The sequence below is a fragment of the Caloenas nicobarica genome, chromosome 7, assembly GCF_036013445.1.
Source record: "Caloenas nicobarica isolate bCalNic1 chromosome 7, bCalNic1.hap1, whole genome shotgun sequence".
Classification (NCBI taxonomy): domain Eukaryota; kingdom Metazoa; phylum Chordata; class Aves; order Columbiformes; family Columbidae; genus Caloenas; species Caloenas nicobarica.
The window spans coordinates 25,906,374-25,928,450 of record NC_088251.1 but is presented as its reverse complement, the minus strand read 5'-3'; the positions used below and the strand labels follow the sequence as shown (position 1 = coordinate 25,928,450).

Sequence of the window (22,077 nt, the reverse complement as noted above, 5' to 3'; positions counted from 1 at the left end):
GGTGAAGCAATATATTAATCTCCAACTGTCAACAATGCTGACACTTCATGAAAAATTGAGAAGAACCCTGACTGATACATTGCTTGTGCAATGCTTGTTGTTCTTGCCATATCTAAGAACAGCAACACAAAAAAAGAGACCACTAACCTAATTTCACTTGCACTGCCCTACTCCAGTGCAAATACATTTCAGTAGTCATTCCTGATTTGTGCTACTGCAAGTGACATTATTAGCAGACTCCAGTGCTGTGTTTTTAAAGAACAAACCATTTTCCTTTAGTTAGAACCCTCTGTTATTTCCAGGGCCGCTAGCTGAGATGCTTCAAGCAGATGAGAATGAACAAGATTTTATTTTTTTTTACTATCAGAAAGTAGCAGAAAGAAAATATATTTGCATGGTATACGGGAGAGCTTCATCTGTCTGGATGTATTCAGGCCAGAAGTAGTTCAAAGGCAAAGAGAAATTCTTAGGGAAAAAAGATCCCTTTTTCTTTCATGCAAACACAGATTATGTAGGAAGCCACTCTCACAGCAAGACTAGTTCTTTCTCTCCATGTTCTTCTTCAGCTTTGCAGTAAGGCATCAGAAAACGTCCAGGTAAACTTTTTGCATCACACACTGTAAAAACTCCATGAGAACCAGGGAGGCAGGATGCATATATGTGATACAAACGCACAGAGTGAACTGAGTGGGAGAAGTCCAGCCAAAGACATTTCTAAAGAAGTGAGGGAAAATCCCAAAAAACATGCAAGACAAATTGCAGTTTGGTCTTAGACATCTGCTTTTGTTTGAGATGCAGAAGTAATCAGCTGCAAAGGGGTTATCACAGAACTACACTGCAGCAGGTTAAGAGTCACCAGTTATACCATGTGTATGGAACAAAATCAGGAATGAAGATAAGTAAGAAGAAAATGAAGAAAACCCCACCAAAAAAAGGTAAAGAGGAAGCAGGACAGTAAAACAAGCTTTGAGAAAGCTATTAAATAAGGATGAGCTTGCTCATTTGATATTTGTAATAAAAGGTGATCCTGAGGGACTTCCCAGATACAGAAGTTATATTGCCCCCAAATGTGGAAGGAGAACACTGGCCTGTCTTTCCAGTGACAGGTGTTCTTTACTGTGAAGTAGATGTTAAATCCAATTTCTGTACTCCAACGGGAAATGCTAAAATTTACATTCTTGCAGGACTCAGTCCAAAACAGCAGAATGAAAGGGGTCCAATGCAACACCATTCATAAGACAAGAAAGTCTCCCACTGATCTGTCAGTCAAGGAAGTTCCTGATGTGGGGAGTAAGAAAACCACAGGAGAACAACCACCTCTATTGTAAGGTTGACATCATGGGTAACTTGATTGATTCACTATATGTCTTGCACTTGTTCTTTGCTTAGTTTGTGGTAGGAAGAGACGGAGTCTGCGGTACTGTGTGTGAACATTCCCCTTTCGATGGCATCGTACTGGTGCAATGCACTGAACACTTGCTCAAGCACATGTGAGTCCGCTTTCAGTACAGCTATTGTACCCACTCCCGCCCTCAGGATTCCTCTGCCAGTGGCAAATTCCCCCTGGTGCACAGGGCCACTAAGACCCATACAGCTGCTGAAAACCAGTTGTTTACCTGCTAAAGAAGCAGTGTTTAACAAATAGTTTATTCCTGCAACCTTAATGGCTTTTCTCTTACATACTAACAGGAAAGAAAGCTCCAAGAAATTAGTCAGAGCTGATTCAGTGAGCGAGCTTCCTGCTCCACGGAGACTAAGATGGAAATGTTCCCCTGAAATTCAGGCACATTTGGCATCATCAGCAGAAAAACTCCAAAGGTAGAACAGAGGCCTCATTTTTCTCAACAATGACTGCAAGCTGGGAACTACCCAGCACTTTGTGTGCAGGCAGGGGTTTCTTCCTAGAGGGCTTTCCCTGCCCTCCTGCTTCTCCTCCTCTTCCCAAGTTGGACATACCTAGCATCTCTTTGCAGGGTGGCACTCATATGTGCTGGAGCTACCTTACTGTATTCAAAAACTGCATTAGCATAGTTTTCCTTCCATGTCAATATTAGGACAGTTAAAGACCACTGGAAAAACAGTTGAATCCTATTTGCACGGGATGCAAACAGTGCAGGTCCTCCGTTTTTGTAGATGCACTTTATGGGTTTGACCCAACCAAAGCCAAAGCCAGGGCAATAGGGATACATATATGGGACAGAAGAACACAACTGGTTTGAATAAACAATTTGAATTCAGGAATATAATTTGTTTACAACCATGTTACTCCTACAAAGGTTAGTTCTTCTGACTGTGTACCCATACTGCAAAAGATTTGCATGATCTTTGGAGGTGGGGATGGCAATGAGAGATTTCTTTTTTCAAGTTATTTCATTTCAACACTCAGGTCTGTGATCTATCTGTAGAGAATTTGCACATTGACTGCATGATCAGCTGTAAACATGTCCAGTGTGATTGCATTAGATGAGACCTCAGCATGATTAGAAGCATACATGAGAGTATGAAAACATTCAGGATGCAGAGTAATTCCTTTTTGTTTTTAAATAATGGTAGCAGACCTCTAAATCAAAACTTGCAAGGAGCTTACAGCCTTCATCAGGTTTTAAATCCACTCATTTCTCACACTAGTAAATCTCACAGAAACTTATCAAGAACAAATTAGCCCCTAGCTTAGGCTTCAGGAGTGGAAACACTAGTTTGTTGGGCTTTTTTTTAAAAGGTGTTTTACTCGAATGAACAGAATGACTCGAGTGCCACATCTCATGTTAAGACTGCAGATAAAAAGCCCAGTCCAGAACCTATATGAATAAAAGCTGCTGACTAGGAACAAGTTACCAAAGACCAGGACTGTCTGCAGAGCAGGAGTCCACTCACCCCTCAGTGGGTACAGGCAGGAAATTATCTCTGGGGTTTATTTGCATGCGGAAATGGAACATGAGATTCTTGTATCTCCCACCCACAGTAACTGCCTCTGCTTGTTTTCCAGCATAGTAAAAAATCTGGACTTTATTGCTTACAAGTTTGAGAACTATGGAAAGGAATTTATTAAGAAACAAAAGATTAGCCCAGATGCCTACATCCAAGTAGCACTTCAGCTGGCATTTTACAGGTAAGGCTAATTCAAATCATATGCACGAGATAGCACAAGAGGAGATTCACAATTTGTTTTTTATACAGAGGGTCCGATTTTTTCTTCAGCACCCAAACTGCCTCCTGCACAGAAATGAGTGATCTTGCCTAACGTCTGCAGGTCAGGCAAGATAGAAATTGCCAGCTAGTTCTGAGACAGACTACTCCTTTCCTTCACTGCCTTTCCCTCTGCTTCTCTACCTTCCTAAACCTATGTCCCACACACACCATTCCCAGCCAGTATCCTCCCCACAGCTGTCCCTGCACTTGGCACAGAGAAGAGGGTGAGGGGATGTGGCAGGGAGAAACAGACAACACTGCCACTCACAGCAGCAGAAGCTAGGGAGTCCAGGGTTCTGGGACAGAAACATTCCCTTGCCATTGCGGGTATCTTGAGAGGAAAAGTGGTAAGAACTCATAGCTCACTACATATGCATCCCCTGCCCTGCAAAGTGAAAAGCATTCACAGGGAAAAATACTACAGCTGCATAACCGACCAGAGCTCCTACACAGGACAGTGACTACTGTTACTTCCTTCTTCACAGGCATCCCGAGATTTGATAATGTCCTCTAATTTCCATGGTATTATCAAAGTTAAAAGCTCCTTTCTACATTGCCAGAACAGCTAATGCACCAGGCTAGAGATCGGTTGCATGGTTTCCTGCAGAACAGCATACTACATGAATAATTCTTTATCACATCAGATTAAATCCTGAAGTGGCATTTACCTGGTCAAAACCAGGTAAATGCCTAACATATTTCGTGTACTCCATTGACATCTATTAAACATCCATTTTGCTTATTCCATTAACCAAACTGCAACAATGACATGGTCCAAGATTTTCGTCTGGATCCCAGCCATGATATAAATCCCATGTATGCAACAAAAACCTTAGGGGACAGTTATGTTCTGAGACCCTTGCTTCAACTGGAAGGCACAGCAGGTCTCCTGAAGTGAGGAATGGTAGCTATATACCTGGAACCAAATTAAAGAATAGTTTTCACATGCAGGTCTATTTGCTATGTGGGTTTTCATTCCAGTTCAGAGTCTCGAATAGCACCCTTTTCCTCTTTTAGCTTTGTATTTTTCATTCACACACAGAGTGTATTTTTTTCTTGTTTTAAATAAAACATATTTCAAGCCCATAAGTAAATGATTAATTACACAATTATTTTATTATGCAGTACAAATAAAACATTCCTTGAGATCTTTCAGTAAATTTCAGTTTTACTAGCCTTGTTTTTACACAGCAAGTCATTTTTTACTGGCAATGCCTAACTAAAATGTATGCAGCTGTATGCAGCTCTTCATATTAGAAAGGAGTGAGCATCTATCTTTTTTAAGTTTCTTATAGAATTCTATCAACATTAAGATGAATACTATGCAAAAAATAAAATCATAGCCATAACGATAAAATGTACCAAGCCTATATTTCTCTTAGTCTTTATGACTCCTTGAAAATAATTACTCTTTGTTTTTCTTTCTTCATTCTCTCAGATGCCACAAAAGACTTGTGCCTACCTACGAAAGTGCTTCCATACGCAGATTTGACGAGGGCAGAGTTGACAATATTAGGTCTGCTACCTCAGAAGCATTTGCTTTTGTGAAAGCAATGACTGATGACAAGACAGTTCTAACGGTATGTTGTCTGGCTTCCTCTGCCTCCTTTGGCAAAACACTAACCAAATCATGCATTCATGATCCCAAACATCTCACTTTTTAACTGTTAACCAAGAGCATAAACACACAGCGCAGGGTAGCAAGCCTTACAGGATTTTGCTTTTTGTGCAAACCGATCATGAAGGTAAATAGAAATATTTCCTTATTTTTATTTAAGCATCCAAAAGATTCAGAGGTGCCTAAACATGACATTATAAGAAACAAAACATCTGATTTTAGACTTAGTACTGTCTTCTAAATGATCTATCATCAGATCCAAATTCTGCTCCCTGGAGAGATCTAGGCTGAGCCTACAAAGTTCAAGACCATTATATTAATACTGCTACACCAGGGAAATTGCCCATCAGGTCCCCTCCAGTGGATAGCTCTGCTGCCGACCGCAATGTGTGAAGTGATATAATTCACATGCTTTGACTTCTGGATAAGGTGGATATGTTCTGGCTGATCTTTTTTATTTTAACAGTATGTTTTTACTGAACAGAGTTAGTTTTGTAGGATCCTCAAGGGGGCTGAACTTTCATGATGAAAATACTTCATCAAACTAATAAAACAACTCTCCAAACTGTCCTGACATCATCCTGCAAAAAAGAAAAAATTGAATTGCCTTTCTTTGAGACACCACCATCTGTTTGCCAGAAGCATGAGCGCTTTACAGCTGAGAGAGCTGAGACTATAGCTGCACAAACAGCTTTGTGTACTGTCCCGCCCACCATCCCTGGAGAGTCTCCCTCAACATCTCTCTGTGTGCCACACTTCCACCCACTGCACTTCGCTGCTGCATAGGGAATATCCAGGTGGCTGTTTAGATGCAAAATGCTGCCATAATATAGATTATTTTGCACAGTTAGCCCACTCCAGTGGCAACAGCCCACATAGCTGTTCTTTAGCATAGCATTTCTAGAAGTATTGCTGGGCTGTAGATTAAGTGTAAATTAATGAAATATTGTAAACCGAGCTCTAATATCCCATAGAATGAGGAAAATTTGCCCAGAGGAGTGCTCTGTTCCTCCACTGCTTCTTCAGCCTCCTTAAGGTTACCAAGCCCAGAACCTAGCTCATGATGAACAAGACTCAAATAAATTGCATGTTAAAATGACAACTTAAAGCAAACCTGAAGTAATTTCTATGCTGAGTGGGCAATTCAAGGCAGATTATGACCATACTAGTACACATGATAGTGACTAGCATAGAGTAGACAGGAAGAGCTTGTTGTTGTTTGCTAGCAGTGTCCTCTCTGACAACATGGTTTAATTATTTCATTATTCATAGTTCATCATGTTTCATTAGAAGCTGCTGTCATCTGTGCACACTTTCCCCTCCACACTTGGGTGCTCAGCATACACCCCAGCCCCAACACACTGCTGCAAGCTGACTGTACTCCTAGGAGGAGCCAGCCTGTTCCTAGCACCTTGTTTTGCCAGACCCTTTTTGTTCCTTCCAACAATCTCTTCCTACCTTCCTTATTCCAACACTTACTGCCTTCTGCAGCTCTCCCAGTTTTACCCAGCTCACTGTTTTACCACCCAAATCTGAGATTGTGCCCACCCTCCAAAGCATCCTAAACTGTACTGCTCCACGCAAGCAAGCAGAAGAATGCCATGTATGTCTAGAGTGAGCTCAGTCTCAGCCCCCAAATCTTTATATTGCATGCCTTGGCAGTAACAAATAGGAAGAATAATGGTTTAATTCCCCCTAAAAAACCTGCAATCATAATGCAAACCAGTGCACTGATGGTTTTCCTGGCTTCTTGTCCTCTGAGAGATGCAAACATCATCTAAACTGATCTGTGACTGTTCTTTCCCACAAACTTTCAGACATCTGTATTTTGACGTGAAAATCTTTATCTTTCAGTTCAAAACTATATCTATTATTATCACTGAAGCATTAGAAACAAAATTCACTTAACAAGGTTCCAAGGTGATTTCTTTAGACCCAGAGGATGGGTTGCCTCTGGATGTGAAGCGGTTCATTCTATTTTTCAAACAAAGAGGTGCATCACTTGGTTTAAGTAGCCTTGAACTCCCCAAAATATTGTTTGTTAATAGCCAATAATCCAAATAAAATTAAAACAAATTTTCTATCTGGTACTAATAAAAATTATCTTCAAATGATAGCTTGAACAGTCACCAAAGACTGATCGAGTGGGATTGATTCTCTAGCAGGAGAAATATCTCATGCATCTGACACTTGCTGTAAAAGAAGCAGCAACTGACACTACAGAGATTGCTTGAATAGCTGTAAATTAGTCATACTTAAAGACCACATTTTGTAAGTTAATCCGTACAAGGAAACTAGGGCCTAGCTCTAGCCCTATGAACAAACATCCAACTCTGTCCCTTGAAGGTCCCTGACGGTGGCCTTTGATTGCTTCTAAAATGAGTTCTTTGTTCAAAAGATCATTCATCGTCCATAGGAGCTGAAGGTTCCCTGTTTATCTGGAGACCCAGTAATTTCTGGCTGTTTCAGTGTCTCCCAAAGTTGCAGTGTCAGACTTGATGTACAGCAGGGCAGCACTTCTTAGGATCATTCCCTTAATATAAAAGGTTGCCATTTGACAAGAGTCAAAATTTACTAGCTTGTTATCTGAAATGCGAGGCATCTGTGGAGAGTAGAGCAGCCTTGGAAAATTCTAGATGCCCTTTCACACAGGGGAGTAATTTTTTGACTAGCTAGTAAAATATCAGTAATGGCTTTCATTAGTATCACTGTCGTTGCCTAGATAAACCATTCTGGAGAAGATATACTGCCTGGCTGTTTTGAAAACACTGAATTACACTAGGCAATTATTTTCCCTGCTTCAAATGCAGTGATTCAGTTAGTAATAATCTACACCCCCAAAATCCATTGAAAGAATCCATGAAAGGAACTGCAAGCCCTTCCTTGACTTCAAACAAACCACCACCAATAAACCTGCTCAGCCCTTGCACAACCAGGCACCATTGTTGATCAGGACATTGAATCCCTATGGCTTTTCATTATAAAGAATACTTACACCTGAACAAGGAGCAAAGGACATTTGAGAGTGCTTGCTGTTGGGCTGCTAGTTAATTGATGGAAGATGCTATTTCTTTGAGAGTTTATTCAATAATAGATATATTTTGATTCCCTCAACAGGATTTTGAGAAGATGCAGAGATTTAAGGATGCAATTACTGCTCAGACTAATTACACTATTCTGGTAAGTAAAACATCACTTTGTCTTAATAAGGACTAGTTAATCTTTTCAAGAAAAGTACAAACATATAATCATTAACTATTAAAGCACCAGAAAACACAGGCACCTCTAAATAGGAAAGTACCTGTTATGTCACACTTACAAAAACTTCTAATGACCCAAACACCCTCCAAATAGCCATATTCAATTAATCTCATCTAAAAAATACTTCCTGGAAAACAAGGTAACAAAATTGTGCATTAGACATCAGTGGTAAGACCATCACTCTTGGGTGTTAGCTCTCTTATCTAGGACTGTCACAGAACATGACACTCTGTATTCAACATATTCACACGGAATATGCATCTGTGAAACATTTATAATTCATATCTGTGTCATAATTAGGACTCCCAGCCACAAATAAGGATTCCACTAAGCTTGGTGTTGTACAAATTAACAATTCAAAACGGGTCTCCATCTTAAAGAGCTTGCAAGCAAAATGTAATAAATATTGAAAGGTTTGCAAGGGAGAACAGTAGCCAGATGAAATAAGCCTTCGTTCTGTGTACTCTGTGATCAACATGAAATGTTAGCCATGAAGACAGCCAAGAAAAGTGGCAATGGGGTATTCTAATGGGGTATGGTAAGTGGGCAGCTGAGAGCCTTATCAGGATCAGAAGTAAGCAAGGCTCAAAAGCAACCAACTTCTGCATAACATGCATGAGAAGTAAAACTCGAACTGCAAAATCTAGATCCTCAAATTTACAGGTATTTAGACTCATAAGCTAAAACGTTACAGATAAGCTCAAGACCGCTGTAACACATCAAGAGCTTTTTGCTTTTCCCTAAACCAAACCATTTATGCATTTTCTTACATTTCTCTTCCCTAGAGGAGAGAGGACCCCACCAGGGACCTGATCCTCAGATGGACTGGTACTCTGGAAAGTGTATTCTAGTATTGTGAAGTGCCATTTCTAATAAAGGTCATTAACAATGACAGACTGATTATAGTAAGTTTGCTTCTAAAGACCTGAATGTAGTGTCTAATAAAAGGAAGAGACACCCTCCAGTGAAGAAATCAGTTTAGTATCAAATACAACTCATTTTCTATTTATTAAGAATGAGACAATTCAGCCTGGGTAATGCTCTACATCCCAGTGTGCCTAGACAAAGCACTGACTTACTCTACAAGCAACTTAGTCAAACCACTCATGAAATTAGTAAATGTTAACAACCAGCTATATTAAGTGAATTTGCTACCTACCTATGGTTTTGCCTCAGACCATTGCCTACCAAATACACATTGCTGATTACTGTTTAAATACTTATAATATTCAAGAAATCATTCACTTCCAGAAGCGGGTTCAGAGGTATACTCAGAGCACTAGAGAGGTGAAGTGTTCTTTTCAGGCAGATTTGTTCCTAGGACTGCAAAACCAAAGAAGCAGGGAAGAAAAGCAGTTTTGTGTTTCAAGTGTCATGCTGGGAACCTGCATCTTAGAAGCTGAGACTCCATGTCATCTGTAAAGCTGAGGCAAGTCTTACTTCAGGGCAACTGAACCTGAACTATCTCAGGGTAGTCTCACAATGAATACAACTTACTGTAGGTCTACTAGGTCATGACCAATGGAATTTCTGCACATCTCTTAAAAAAAAAAAAAATCCATAAAATCCCCCCTCCAAGTCATTTCAGTTCCAAGAATGGTTAAAAATTCAGCCTCCAGCATAGCTCATGGGAAAATATTAAAATCACCATTGGAAAACTAATTTCTCTTTACATTTAAAAAAGTATTTCTACTCACCAAACTTCCCTTTCTTTCTCAGAATAGCAGGACGGAATTCTTGTGCCTTTAAACTTTAGGCAAGACTTACATCATTTGACTAAATCATGTGTAACAGACTGAAATGTAATGGCTTCTAAGAAAAACAAAAAAATCTACTTCATAAAACAAAAAGCAATTCAATGATTTTATTTCCCCTTGTTAGGGCTTACTACTAACATTGCTATCTTAAATGTGGAGCTCTAAAATTCAATTTAGCACAGTTTTTTCCTATGCATTGACTCACAGTTTATTTCGTTAGCCTGTCTCGGCCTCTCTTCAGACATGACATTGATCTATGTTGCAAAAATGTCATTGCTAACAGCCTTATAAATCTTGTGTGATAGCAAAATATTTCCTTTGATTATCAAGTCAGGTTCCCTCTATGGGAAAAACAACATAAACACTGCCCTGATGTACACTACTTTTTTGCAAGCATCCGTCCTCTGTCTAGGCTGATGAACACATAGCCCCTTGGGTGCCTACTCCTTAATAAGCCAAACAAGATTACGCCCTCCTGGCCCCCTGCTTCGGGCACTTATTAGTGATTAAAATTATTCTCCTCTTAACAGGAAAAGCAAATTTGTGCCTTTAAAAAAAAAATTCTCCCATTTAGAGGAAAACTAAGCTTGTGTTCTTTTTAAAATTCTGCCATCTCTCAGATTGCTTGTTTCCCTCATTATAAGGGGGCCTGTGCCATAAGGATATCAGTTCTGCTCTCAGTGTAGTACAATGTCCCTTGTTCAGCATTCCCTTGCTACACAACTTCGGCCTGTTAGCAGGGATGATCTACAGCTCAGTCCTCATAATCAATGCTCTCACCAACTAGAATAAACCTAGACTGAAGGATTTTAAGTGCACGTTTTAATCTGAGGCAATTCCTGTCTGGCTGGAACAGCTCAGTGCTGTTCTTCAGATGCCAAAACTTTGATTTGGTTTCCTAAACAAAACTCTGTAACTACCCTGTCTGCCCATCTCCCACTACTGACTTCAGTCCTGTTAGCCATCTTCAATCACACTTGCTAGCAAGGCAAAGATCTTAAAGCTACTACATTCCTGAAGTCTATAGCATCGGGTCACTGGATAGAGCAGAGAGACCCAAGCACGGCAAGCTCATGGCAGAAAGACTTCCTGCAGGGTTGGCAGTAGTTCTTGTCAGCTGGCCAGCTGGCCACCAGCATGCCCCTGCTGCTAACATTCAGCCCCTGCACATGCTGCCAACCGCCTTGCCTGTAACCATGAGACAGAAGAGGAAATTGGGACATTGGGGGCAGCATGACTGGTTCTCAGCTGGGGATGATGATGGGCAAGCAGGATGGCAAGTAGACTGTTTTAGGTCTCTTATCTTGAAATATAATCCAAGTGACACATAGGAAGTTCCACAACACAGAGATTTTTTGGGGTCTCATATGCTCCCCTTAGCAGCTTTGGATGCCCAGCCCATGATATTGAGCTCTGAGACACAATGAACACCCAGAACATCATGTAACTTCAGCACATAATACATCTCAAGACCATCTCCTTCCTAAATTTTACATCTTCGGAGCACTATATGAATTTCTAGTTACTGATCATCAGCAAAGTACATACTCGGAGTACTATCTGAACACTATAGGCATTACATCAGTCAAACCAAGTTCATTCATTCTGATCAGAAAGCAAGGCAGTAACAGCCAAGAAAAGGTCTCCATACTCAGTTAAATGCTGGTATCTTATACACAGGCTATTACTGGAATGGCAATAGACAATCACCTGCTAGGGCTCAGAGAGGTGGCACGGGAACGCTTCAAGGAACTGCCAGAGATATTTACAGATGAGACATATTTGACAAGCAATCGATTCATCCTCTCAACTAGCCAGGTGAGTTTCTCCTGTTCACTGGTCTTGCTAAGCAAAAGTTAATTCATTTGTGTTCTGCCAGACCTTGTAGCACACAGCGAGAACAATGTATAAAAACAAACAGAAGAGCAAAAAAAGCGAAGTTGATACCATCAAGAACTCTGCAAAACTCTCCACATTTTTGATCCAGTTTTGATTCATTTTTCAAAATCAGCACCATAAATACTGACTGAAGTTACCACTTGCCTTGCAACATCCCAAAGCCCTTCCTGCAAATTCTGGAAATGCATAGAAACTCAGTCAAATTTGTATGTGGGCTCAGTCTTTCCTCGTTTTCCAAACTACATATCTTTCTGTTCCCTTTCTTCTCCTCCTTCCCTAAGGTGACAGCTCTAGTGGGAATTCTTCGCTCCAGTGACAGTACAGCCACAAACCAGACAGGCTGCCCACTCTGAGAAACAAAAGCCAAGAGCCATGAGGAAATTTTTCTCTTAAAGATAGCTGTGTTTGAAATCTTGGAGAGCCTTCAGTTATTCAATGTAAGACTGCAGCCTCTGCAGGCACGCATCTTGGATTTACAGACATTTTAGACATTTACAGATTTGCCATCATTTGCAACTATACTAAGATACTCTAAGAGTCAACGTTTCCTACATTTAATGTTCTGAATAAGGAAACATCTTTATAGCATAAAACCTAAAAATTAAATGTTTAATCGCATATCGTAGAAGTCCTAATGCAAGAAGAAGTCTATGTAGGAATTCATTTACTGAAACACTAACCTAACTGTACAGATTGGAATTATGCAACAAAAGAGACCTATAATATCACGCTACAGCACAAGACCTTAATAAGTAATTTGATCTTGTCATAATGCTTGTATGCTTTCAGACATGAGTGAATGTAGCCAGCACACTACTACATAAATTCTCCAAGAAACTATCTATGAGCAAAGAGTACTTCTGAATAGCTTTATGGCCTTCGGCTGTTGCACAGCAAATTTATCTGACATTTCTATGGCTCTGTTAGCAGGACTAATGGCTTGTTCTACACCATTAAAAAGCCAAGTGTCATTTGTGAAGGCACATGTACACGAAGTCTGAAACATATAGATTTCTAAGACATCTTTCATTTTCTTCAGTAGAAAGTGTTTCACTCCTGTATTATGCCATGATTAAACCATGTGTAATAGAAAAATAGCACTCAGATGCATTAAAATACAATTTTATACAGCATCACAATTATAAATCATTATTAGAAATGGATAATACTGTTTTCTATAATTGATTACAGCCTTCACATTACAAGTTTAACATAACCTTAAGATAACCTTAATTAATTAGAAACCTTAGAGAAGTTTTGTGTATTACAATTTTACATATCAGAATTACATACAGCTTTGAAAATTCCCTATCTATGAAAAACAAAGCTTATAGCTGTTAAAGGCTTATACAAAGTGAGCAAAGAAATGCATTATATCCACTTCAAATGATACCAGTTTTCAAATGCTGGCAAACAAACAGGGCAACCAAATTCTATACTGAGTTTGGCTTTAACTTCCAAGTGTCAGCTCCAAGTCTGGACATCTGAGAAAAGCGATAATCTACACATTTCCAGCATTTGTATAATTTGTTTATCTTTTTCCTTATTCCTAACCAGCTGATTTCAGGTGCCCTGATTAATCCAAGATCACTTCTTACCTTCTCCCTACAACCAGGTTCCAACTACTATGGAAATGTTCTGCTGCTACGGGCCTGTGGTACCCAATGGTTATGGGGCATGTTATAACCCTCAGCCAGAGCATATATTATTCTGCATCTCAAGCTTTAAAGACTGTAAAGAAACCTCCTCAGACACGTTTGCAAAAGCTGTGGAAGAAAGTCTCCTAGAAATGAGAGATCTGTGCAGCAAATGCAGCTCTACTATGGGAAAACCACTTGCTAAACAAGAAGCAGCCACACAGCTACAGGGTGACCAGAAATGCTAAGAGGCTGTGGGAATTATTCTCCTGGATCCACCTTATGAAGAAACAATGACATAGTTGTTCAAAGGCAAGATAGTACTGGTAATATATTAGTGTAGAACCAAAATGTCATTTGTTTTACATTGTTGCCAACATCTAAAACCTTGTAAGTACTAAATCTACCATTTCTTGCGTGAGAATCAGCAAAAAAGGTTTCGTCTTACTGGCTGAAATGAAGGAGGAAATAATACAAGTGTGTCTTGTACTACCATTTCTACCCATAATCAACTTAGGCCATTTTATCATCTAAAAAATTGGGTAAATTTGTATATGACATAAATTAAATACTAAGGCACACCAACTAATTAATATCCCCTGCAAGTAGTTCCAAAATAATCACATCTGTTCCTGCAAGATTTGCATGTAAAAAAAGAAAAAGAAAGAAAAAAACCCCAAAAACTAAAACACCACAACAACGACACCACTACAACAACTTCCCCTATTGGGAATGTTGAGTATAACATCATAAATAATAGTCTGATGCCATTACATCTTGAAAATTTGCATGAAAAGTATTTAATAACACCATACTATTTCCAACATAAGAAAATCAGATTATATTTAAGAGTTGCTGCTGTGTATTTCCACAACCAGGGTTTAAGAAGATCACAGCAATGTTTGCATGTTCCCCCAATTCAAAAAAGCTGCAGAAGTTATTTAGCCTTTATTCTGGTTTGCATTGGCCTCAAGCACAGTCCCATTCTGAAAGCAGCATATTGGAGAAAAGATCCATCACTGAGAATGGGGAGAAATTTGTCTGTAATAAATTGACTTAATTATTTCTATCAGTGAGCAAAATCCAGTCCAACAGAGAGGCAAAGCACAAGTGCAATTCAGTCCTACTTAAGACCTTTTTTGCTTGCACAGGAATGAATTTAATCACTGTGACTAGCAGGAGAGTGTATGCAACCACACAAAATCGAAGAGCAATAAATAACTAGAACAAAGAGGCAAAGTTGCAATATAACAAAGTCTCCAAGCTAGAGCTATAAATACCAGTTTAAGAGTACTAGTACTCATATCAGCCTTGCATCATCCCACTTACAAGGGATTTATAGTTTATATTTTTAATAGTAGATGTAAGTATCATATTCTGCAGTATACGGTAAATTCTATAAGGAAAGTAATAAGGTATCTGGTCATTCCCACATTCTGAGTGTTATCCTGAAGGTTTTCTCATTTCTTTCATTCCCTACAAATTCTTCCAAGGAATATTTTCAGTTACCTTCTCTCAAGCTGAAATATGTTGCCTTGCTTAGAGGTTTTCAGTCATCGTTAGAATACCACTCACTAAGGACACTTACTTCCTCACTCCAGTGCAGATCCTTTGCTGGGCAATCTGGAGCACACTCAGAAGCCTGGCCAGGGACTGCTTACTTGCCTGTGGAGGAGTGGAGACGCTACTTCTTCCTTTGTGGACTGAACAATCACATGCTTAACCACTCTCAAGCCTAAAAGCAGGAGAATAGATTCATTGCAATAAACTTGAAGCGCAGATACATTTCTGTCTAAGAATTCTAGATACAGATTCAGTAGATTATATATGTCCACGCTTATTCTACTGCTGCTTCGGAGTTGCACACATGCAATTAAGCAGTCTGCTGGATAAAGGCTATCCACGACCCCACATATGAAAGCACAGTGGGGCTGATAATCGATTGGAGCAAATCAGCTATATTGGAACAAATCAGCTATGCTGATTTACAGTGCTTGAGAGCTTGTCTCATTTTCTTAAAGTCAATGTGTCCATTTAAAAATATGTAGATTTCATTACTCCATGAGCTGTGGTTCAAACCAAAGATTAAATCTAATTTTAGATTATATAAAGAATATTATGGCACAAAATCTGCTCCGAAGTGAAAATGTAAAAAAACCCACAAAACAAAACAAAAAAACACAAACAAAAACCCACCAAAAACAACAAAAAAGAAAACTGTTAGTCAAACCAAATGTTCAATTAATGAATATACTGTTCAAAATTACTTTACATTTTTCCTATAATGATTATGAAAATCACTTTGAATCATTCCCAGTAATTTTGCTTTGTTCTCTCTCTTGTCACCACAAAGGCATTGTGCATTTTTAACATAAATGTAGCATTACGGTCTCAAGATTTTTTCATAGAATTGTAAGTTTAAAATTATAACCATGTTTTAAGCATCTAAAAATGCTGTGAATAGTTGATTATTTATTAATTTGCTTCTAATGAAATATGTAATTTTATTTTGTATTCCTAGTTCCATAGGTACTGATATTTATTTGCAAATGTTACCTGTATTTTCATTTTACTTTTTTGGCTGGAATTTTAACAGTAGCTCAGACACTGTACTCAATACACCATCACTGAGAATTCAGGCAAGAACTACAACCACACCTGAAATTTTATACCAATTGATCATTAAGAGCCCCTTATGTGTCTACAGCTGCCACAACAGGTGTTTTGGATTCTGCAACACTGGAAAATACTGACACCATATTTTTACTCAAGGAAGAAACCAGTGACCACCCACACTTGCTATTGATTTTGCTGGCCATTACATACTTGTATCTTAGATACTCACTGATCTGGTTTTAGTATTTGGCCTGAACACTTAAAAAAACCCCAGTCCCTCCAGAGAAAGGCATTTGCTTACATGCTTCACCTTAGCCATGTCCCAGGATAAAAGTAGCATCTGCAAAGTACCTGACTTTCTTCAAGAAATTTCAGAGTCAGTTCAGGTGTGTCTAAATTGGAGGACCCTGGTTAAATTACAGATAGATAAAATCCACAGCACAGGGCAATACAAACTTCCTGATTTCCCAGTAGGAGCTTCACAAGGGACTATACTTCTCAATTAACAGAATCCCCTGCACCTATGTGGTATGATCCCATGCTACAGCTGCATCCATTAAGCATTTCAGGAAACAAGTAGTTTTCTTAGGTACTTATTTCAAATTATTTGTATTATACAAATGAAATTCTCTTCTGAAGTTTAAAAATACACAATCTGTGCACATGCACTTGTGGAAATCAAATTAGAAGCTTTTAAAATGTTTCCAACTAGGAAACTATGGAATAGATTGTTCATTATAAAAAGGGAGAAAATCTTGATCGACAGACTAAGTGTAATTACGTTAACGTAACAAGTGGCAATGATTTAATGAGACCTTTTGGAGGGACCTGGGACATACAAAGCCCCTGCAAGAGAATTTTAAGAAGGTAATTGTTTTGCTCTTTCCATTGGTGTACACCCACATACACGCAGTACTGGGATGCAGAAATTTAAAAGCCGATTTTTGTCAATGTCTATATTCACAGTGAACAGAAGCAAAAGAAACTCGACTTCAAAGCAGTGGTGTTTCAAGGGTGCGAGAACCGGTCTCACTCCCAAGTGCTGCCCAGGCCCCTGTGCGCTCTGAAATTAAGTAGGACACAGCTGTAGCACCGCTCAACTTCTTCCAGTGTATGAGTTGCAATAGACATAAAAATATTTTAGTGATACCTGTATTTTTATAAAATAGTATAGATTTATGGCAAATGTAAATGTGTATTTATAGTACAGTTTGTTTCCGTGATGTTTTGTGCTCTATTAAAATATATTTACCCGCCTACATTAATATATATGACGTGAAGCGTACGCTGGTACCACCGCTTCTCCAAGGACGGAGCTCCGCACCGCAAATAAAAGCTACCAGAGGAAAGACTGTGTGTCCTCTTCCTGCCCCGCAAGCCCCCTCGCCCGGCCCGCGGCCCCTCACGAGAGGCGGCACGCCAACGGCTGCCAGCGGCTCCCAACGGCACCGCCAACGGCTGCCAGCGGCTCCCAACGGCCGCGGCGCGCGCGCCATGCCGCGGGCCGCGCTGGTGACCGTGCGGCACGGTCCGGCCCGCAGCCGCGGGCTGCAGCGGAACGGCGCCTCCCGCCTGCAGGGCCTGCGAGGTGCGGGGCGCCCCGCGGCAGCCGGCGCGGTCGGTAGCACCCCCGGAGCCCCAGGCCGCCCCGCGCTGCCAGGGAGACCCGCAGCGCGGGCGGCTGAAGGCGGTCCTCTCCCCGCCCGCCCGGCTGCTCTGCAGGCGGAGCCGCGCCCTGCCTGCTCCCGGAGGGGCGGCGGGCGGGGGCAGCGCGGGCGGGACGCGGCCCCGCAGGCTCGTTCGCCGGCGGTTTCTCTGCGGCCGCGCCGTGCGCAGGGGTCTCGGTGTCGCACGGCTCGCAGCCAGGCTCTGGCACTCGCGTTATACGTGTGACAAAGGAGGGAGCTGGTCCTCGGACGTGCCTCGGGCAGCACACGTACCTCCAGCTTTCATGGTTGCTAAAAGAAGCTTGCGTTACAGTGTGTGTATATTTTTCTCTTCAAATTACACAAACCTCATTAAAACACGGACTTTTCAGTCTGAAATAAACTCATAAATCAAAGATGAAAATTATTTAAGCTCAAATTTAGCCATAAAGTACTTGGGAGTACAAAGTAACTTTTGCTACTTCGCGCTCCCCTGTATTTCCCAACAATTAACATAATGCAGACAGCAGGGACCCCCAGACCGGGGGGCAGCCGCGGCGTGGTTGGGAGCAGAGCCCTCCGCGCTGCGGGCGGGGAGCCAAGCGGGGCTGCTCTCAGCACTGCTGCAGGGCTTGACGTGGCCTCTCTGCAGATGTATGTGATCTAACATGTTCAGATAAGCCACATTTTGTGATTATAAAGCCTCTAGATCGCACGGATGCAACAACAAAGACAATATCAGACAAATCAGTATTTAGCTGATGCTGGAAACTTAGAGCACGAGTTAACGCAATATATAGGCTACTGACAACTCATTCAAATTCCGTGACTGGGTTTGCTGGATCACGGCAATATACCTGACTTGGTCTGAGAGGGACCAGGCCTCAACCTACGGAAACTCTTATTTCCCCAGTTCTGATTAATTTACAACAACACTATACAATGTACCATAATAAAACCAAACCACACCTAATTCATCTAAACAAATATGTGGATCAAGAGAGGATTTTGTCCCTCCTGTTTTCATTCTCGCCTTCACAAAAATCTCAGGTCTTTAATGTCCTGAGGAATTACTCTTTCAGCAGAAACTAAATGAATTATGCATCAATGAACAATTGGGTTATCAAGGTTGTTCACTTTATGTTCCAGCTGTTCTATAGCACCATCTTAACATTTATTGGAGATTTATTTTGAACTCAGTCTTATTCCATGGTACTTACAAATAAGTAAGTGTTTCCTACAGCTGCTGAGCCAGTTAATAGCAAATACAAATACATAATTAATTTCTTGCCTTTTAACACTAGCACTACAAATGACAGAGGGTGGAGGCTTCATTCAAAGGAGATCCATTAATGTAATAACAGTGAAGCCAGAGATTAAAGCTGATAGGATTTGTAGGGTGTTCTGTACAGTGCTTAACTACATTAACACTGTTATTTGCTCCTTGCCCTTGTAAGTGCTAAAACTTGGATATACTCAGAGTTCAAAGGAAACCAATACAGCAAATACAGGACTGGTCACTACTGCTTTGCCCTTTCCAGCTGTCCTTGAGGCAGACGGACATCAGCTCATTATGGAAGAGATACCAGACTGGAACTCTGTGGAGCTGGTGGTCAACGGGGAGACTGTGTTTCGCTGCAACAATAATGACCTGGATTTTGGCAAGTTCAAAGTTTTATTCATTGCAGTCTCTTGCTGAAAGCACTCACATTTTGAAATGAGCATTTGCCAAGGCATAAACAGTCCAGGTTCTGTCAACATTAACACTGTAAAGCTCTGCACTCCTCTGCATTCGAGGCAGTTGAAGGGCAGAGTCAGGAAGAGGAGTTAGTTTGGGAGTCCAGGCCATGCTCGGGAGAGCTCTGCTCAGGGCCTTCCCACACGCACCAGCACACAAGCACAAGAAAACCCATTAGGTTTCAGTCCAGAGATATTGCGACATCCTTTTGCTTTCAAAATAGCAAATTATTTATTTGCATAGGCCTTTGTTTCTTTGGGTTTTTTGGCCTCCCCTCCTCACCCAGCAAAGCAAAGACACTACTCATTTTGGTGCCTTGTAGAGAGTCATTTTTTTAAGCATTTTTGGACACAGGTGAGACGAGGAGTTCAGGGCTCAAGCTTTCTCATCTCCTGTCCAAGTGGCTTCCAGAGGAAGGGCGAAGGCCACTGCTTCCCACCTCCCCACTGTTCAACAGCCTCTCTAGGGCTAGGGAAGGGAAGCTGTGGAGCAGAAGCAGAAAACTGACCAAGGATAATGGTATTTCCAGCACCATAGCTTGGTTGGTTTCCCCTTCCTGCAAGAAAGGCAGACAAGTCAGGAACTGGGAGGTTCCAGTTGGAAATTTCTTCCAGCAGAAGACATCTTTTTTGGCCCAATCCAAGACCTGTGCTGGACAGTGAAGTACTGGCCATTCTGCTGTCTGCTGCACCACCTGCACTGCTGCATTCACTCTCTGTTCTGTTTCAACTCCAGATCGATGCTGACCCAGTCTCAGGTTATACAGCTAACCAGGGTAGAGCCAAGCTGGGTCCAGGTACTGTGAGGCAGAATGCAAAGGATAGGTGCTAGGTAGGTGCTAGGATAAGGAATAGAAATGTAAAACGAGAATAAATTTACTTGCATATGCTTTCTGAGTCATGTTTTTCTCCCTTAGGAGGTGATGGCAAGCTGGATCCACTTTGTGAAGAAGCCAGAAAAGCAGTGTTAAATGCCTACTGATTTACAGCGAGACATCCTCTTTTACCTTGGTTTTCTGTCAGGCAATTTGGTTGCATTACAAAGGTATTATAAGTGTCAGGATACAGTTGGTTCTTTACACTTCTATGCCTCTTAAGGAAGCTCTAGACAATCTTACCTGTTATACCCATGTGTCAACCAAATAAGAATGTACTGCCTTTTCCAGGACCAGTCATATGTCACCACTCTGAATATTACAAATTCTTGTAGAGGTGGCTTGCATGTAGTTCTAATAATTTGATTGTAATTAAAAGAATAAGGAAACTCCTGGATATCTTGCATTCTTTCAACCTTCAGAAAGTTTTCTGCGTCAAATTTCAAAGTCATTAATAGCTGATGACTTTGAATGAAAGTCTTTAATAGCTGATGTCTCTAATAGCTGATCCATACATATTCATACAGATGTGCCTTCTGCTCTTGGCCACAAATATCCCAGAGAACACTTGTGCATCATTAGGCACAGCTCAAAGGTACAGAGAGAAAGAAGTTGGCATAGCCATAAGGACAGGATTAAAGCCAGCTGGGTGTTACAACTGATGTTTCAGGTATCTCAAAAGTAATGCTGCCTTTTCCTCTCTATTTTTTTCCCCCAGTAACTGGAGCATGAAGCTTCTTTCCCGCCCTGCCCCGATTTGCCAACATATACTCTCAACCTCAACTTCATTTTAAAAGTACTTCTGACCCAGGTAAATTCAGCAGCTTGCAAATAATCATATGCCAGCATGCTGGTACCCTGATCAGTTTTCAGTTTGGCCCATAATTAGTTATAAAAGAAAGAAGCAGCGAGTCTTTGCACCCTAACGGGGTGGTGTGAACAAATAAACAGCATTTGTCAAGGGTCAGGAGCACCAGGTGGCAAAGCTGCAGCTTCTAGTGTGCCTGCAGGAGAGACAGGCTGCCAAGCACAAACCCAAACCCAAACAAATTCCTACACTTGGTATCTCCTGTCAGCTGTAACCCACAGGGAGATAACTGCAGTTAGAAATAACCAAACCACATTCACTGTGATACTGATCCAACACTGAAGTGCTGTCAAAATAACTCTATCACTATGCACACACACAGTCCCCTTACCAATGACCTACAGATGACAGAAACATTAAAACAATATTCTTTAGTGAGAAAAAAATATTCATATTTAAGGTCAAGCAAAGCAGAAACTACATTGTTCCTTTAGAAGACTGAAACGTTTTTGCTTCCGACGGCTCTGACATAACAAGATTAGAAAGTTAAAACATTTGGATTGAATCATGTTGAGAAAAATTGATGTGATTAAGCTTGGCGCAGATAACAGAGGCCAGTTCTGCAGCAGGTGTTCCCACAGACAGCAGACTGGGCTTTCAGCGCCTGCCACGGACAGCAGAGAGTTGGTTCCCACTTCAGCGTGATCCTGACCCGTAACCACCGGGCAGGCTGTGCTTTACCACAGCCCAGCTCCAGCCTCCAGCTCCAGGGGCTTCCAAAAACCCACCCTGCCACACTTGTCAGGAGGACACCAAAAAATGGTGCTCTGTGCTGGCAGTAAATTGTTTACTGGCCTCTTAGGTAAATGGAAATTAATTAGACTGAGTTAGTTTAAATAGTGTTAATCCTGGGCAGAATTTACTCCCCAAAATAGAAGACTAAATTCCACAGACCTCCTGAGCACAGAATGCCATGAACATCAATGGAAACACTCCAGGCAGATGAATGCACCAGTGTGAGTAGTTTGTGGGGT

At 41.0% G+C, this 22,077-nt stretch overlaps 2 protein-coding genes across 2 annotated transcripts in view; both read left to right on the top strand.

Moving 5' to 3' along the window:
* Positions 1 to 13,609, top strand: part of CHAT (choline O-acetyltransferase) — a 28,781-nt gene extending 15,172 nt beyond the window's left edge. The window contains exons 8-14 of the mRNA XM_065639337.1: positions 1,390 to 1,490; positions 1,690 to 1,818; positions 2,987 to 3,109; positions 4,628 to 4,769; positions 7,925 to 7,987; positions 11,506 to 11,643; positions 13,340 to 13,609. Coding sequence (XP_065495409.1) covers positions 1,390 to 1,490; positions 1,690 to 1,818; positions 2,987 to 3,109; positions 4,628 to 4,769; positions 7,925 to 7,987; positions 11,506 to 11,643; positions 13,340 to 13,609 — 966 coding nt within the window. The remainder of the gene's footprint in view (positions 1 to 1,389; positions 1,491 to 1,689; positions 1,819 to 2,986; positions 3,110 to 4,627; positions 4,770 to 7,924; positions 7,988 to 11,505; positions 11,644 to 13,339) is intronic.
* A 3,862-nt stretch (positions 13,610 to 17,471) lies between these two features.
* On the top strand, positions 17,472 to 20,342 carry C7H10orf53 (chromosome 7 C10orf53 homolog). Its single transcript, XM_065639560.1, has 3 exons — positions 17,472 to 17,565; positions 19,165 to 19,284; positions 20,278 to 20,342. The coding sequence occupies exons 1-3, from the start codon at positions 17,472 to 17,474 to the stop codon at positions 20,340 to 20,342; spliced, it is 279 nt and encodes a 92-aa protein (XP_065495632.1).
* The last annotated feature ends 1,735 nt before the right edge of the window (positions 20,343 to 22,077 follow it).

Excerpts from the sequence above, each read along its gene's own strand:
- C7H10orf53 (XM_065639560.1), top strand. The coding sequence starts at position 17,472 with ATGCCGCGGGCCGCGCTGGTGACCGTGCGGCACGGTCCGGCCCGCAGC. Across the intron at positions 17,566-19,164 it reads CCGCCTGCAGGGCCTGCGAG|CTGTCCTTGAGGCAGACGGA; the intron begins GTGCGGGGCGCC and ends TGCCCTTTCCAG. Across the intron at positions 19,285-20,277 it reads CAATAATGACCTGGATTTTG|GAGGTGATGGCAAGCTGGAT; the intron begins GCAAGTTCAAAG and ends TTTCTCCCTTAG.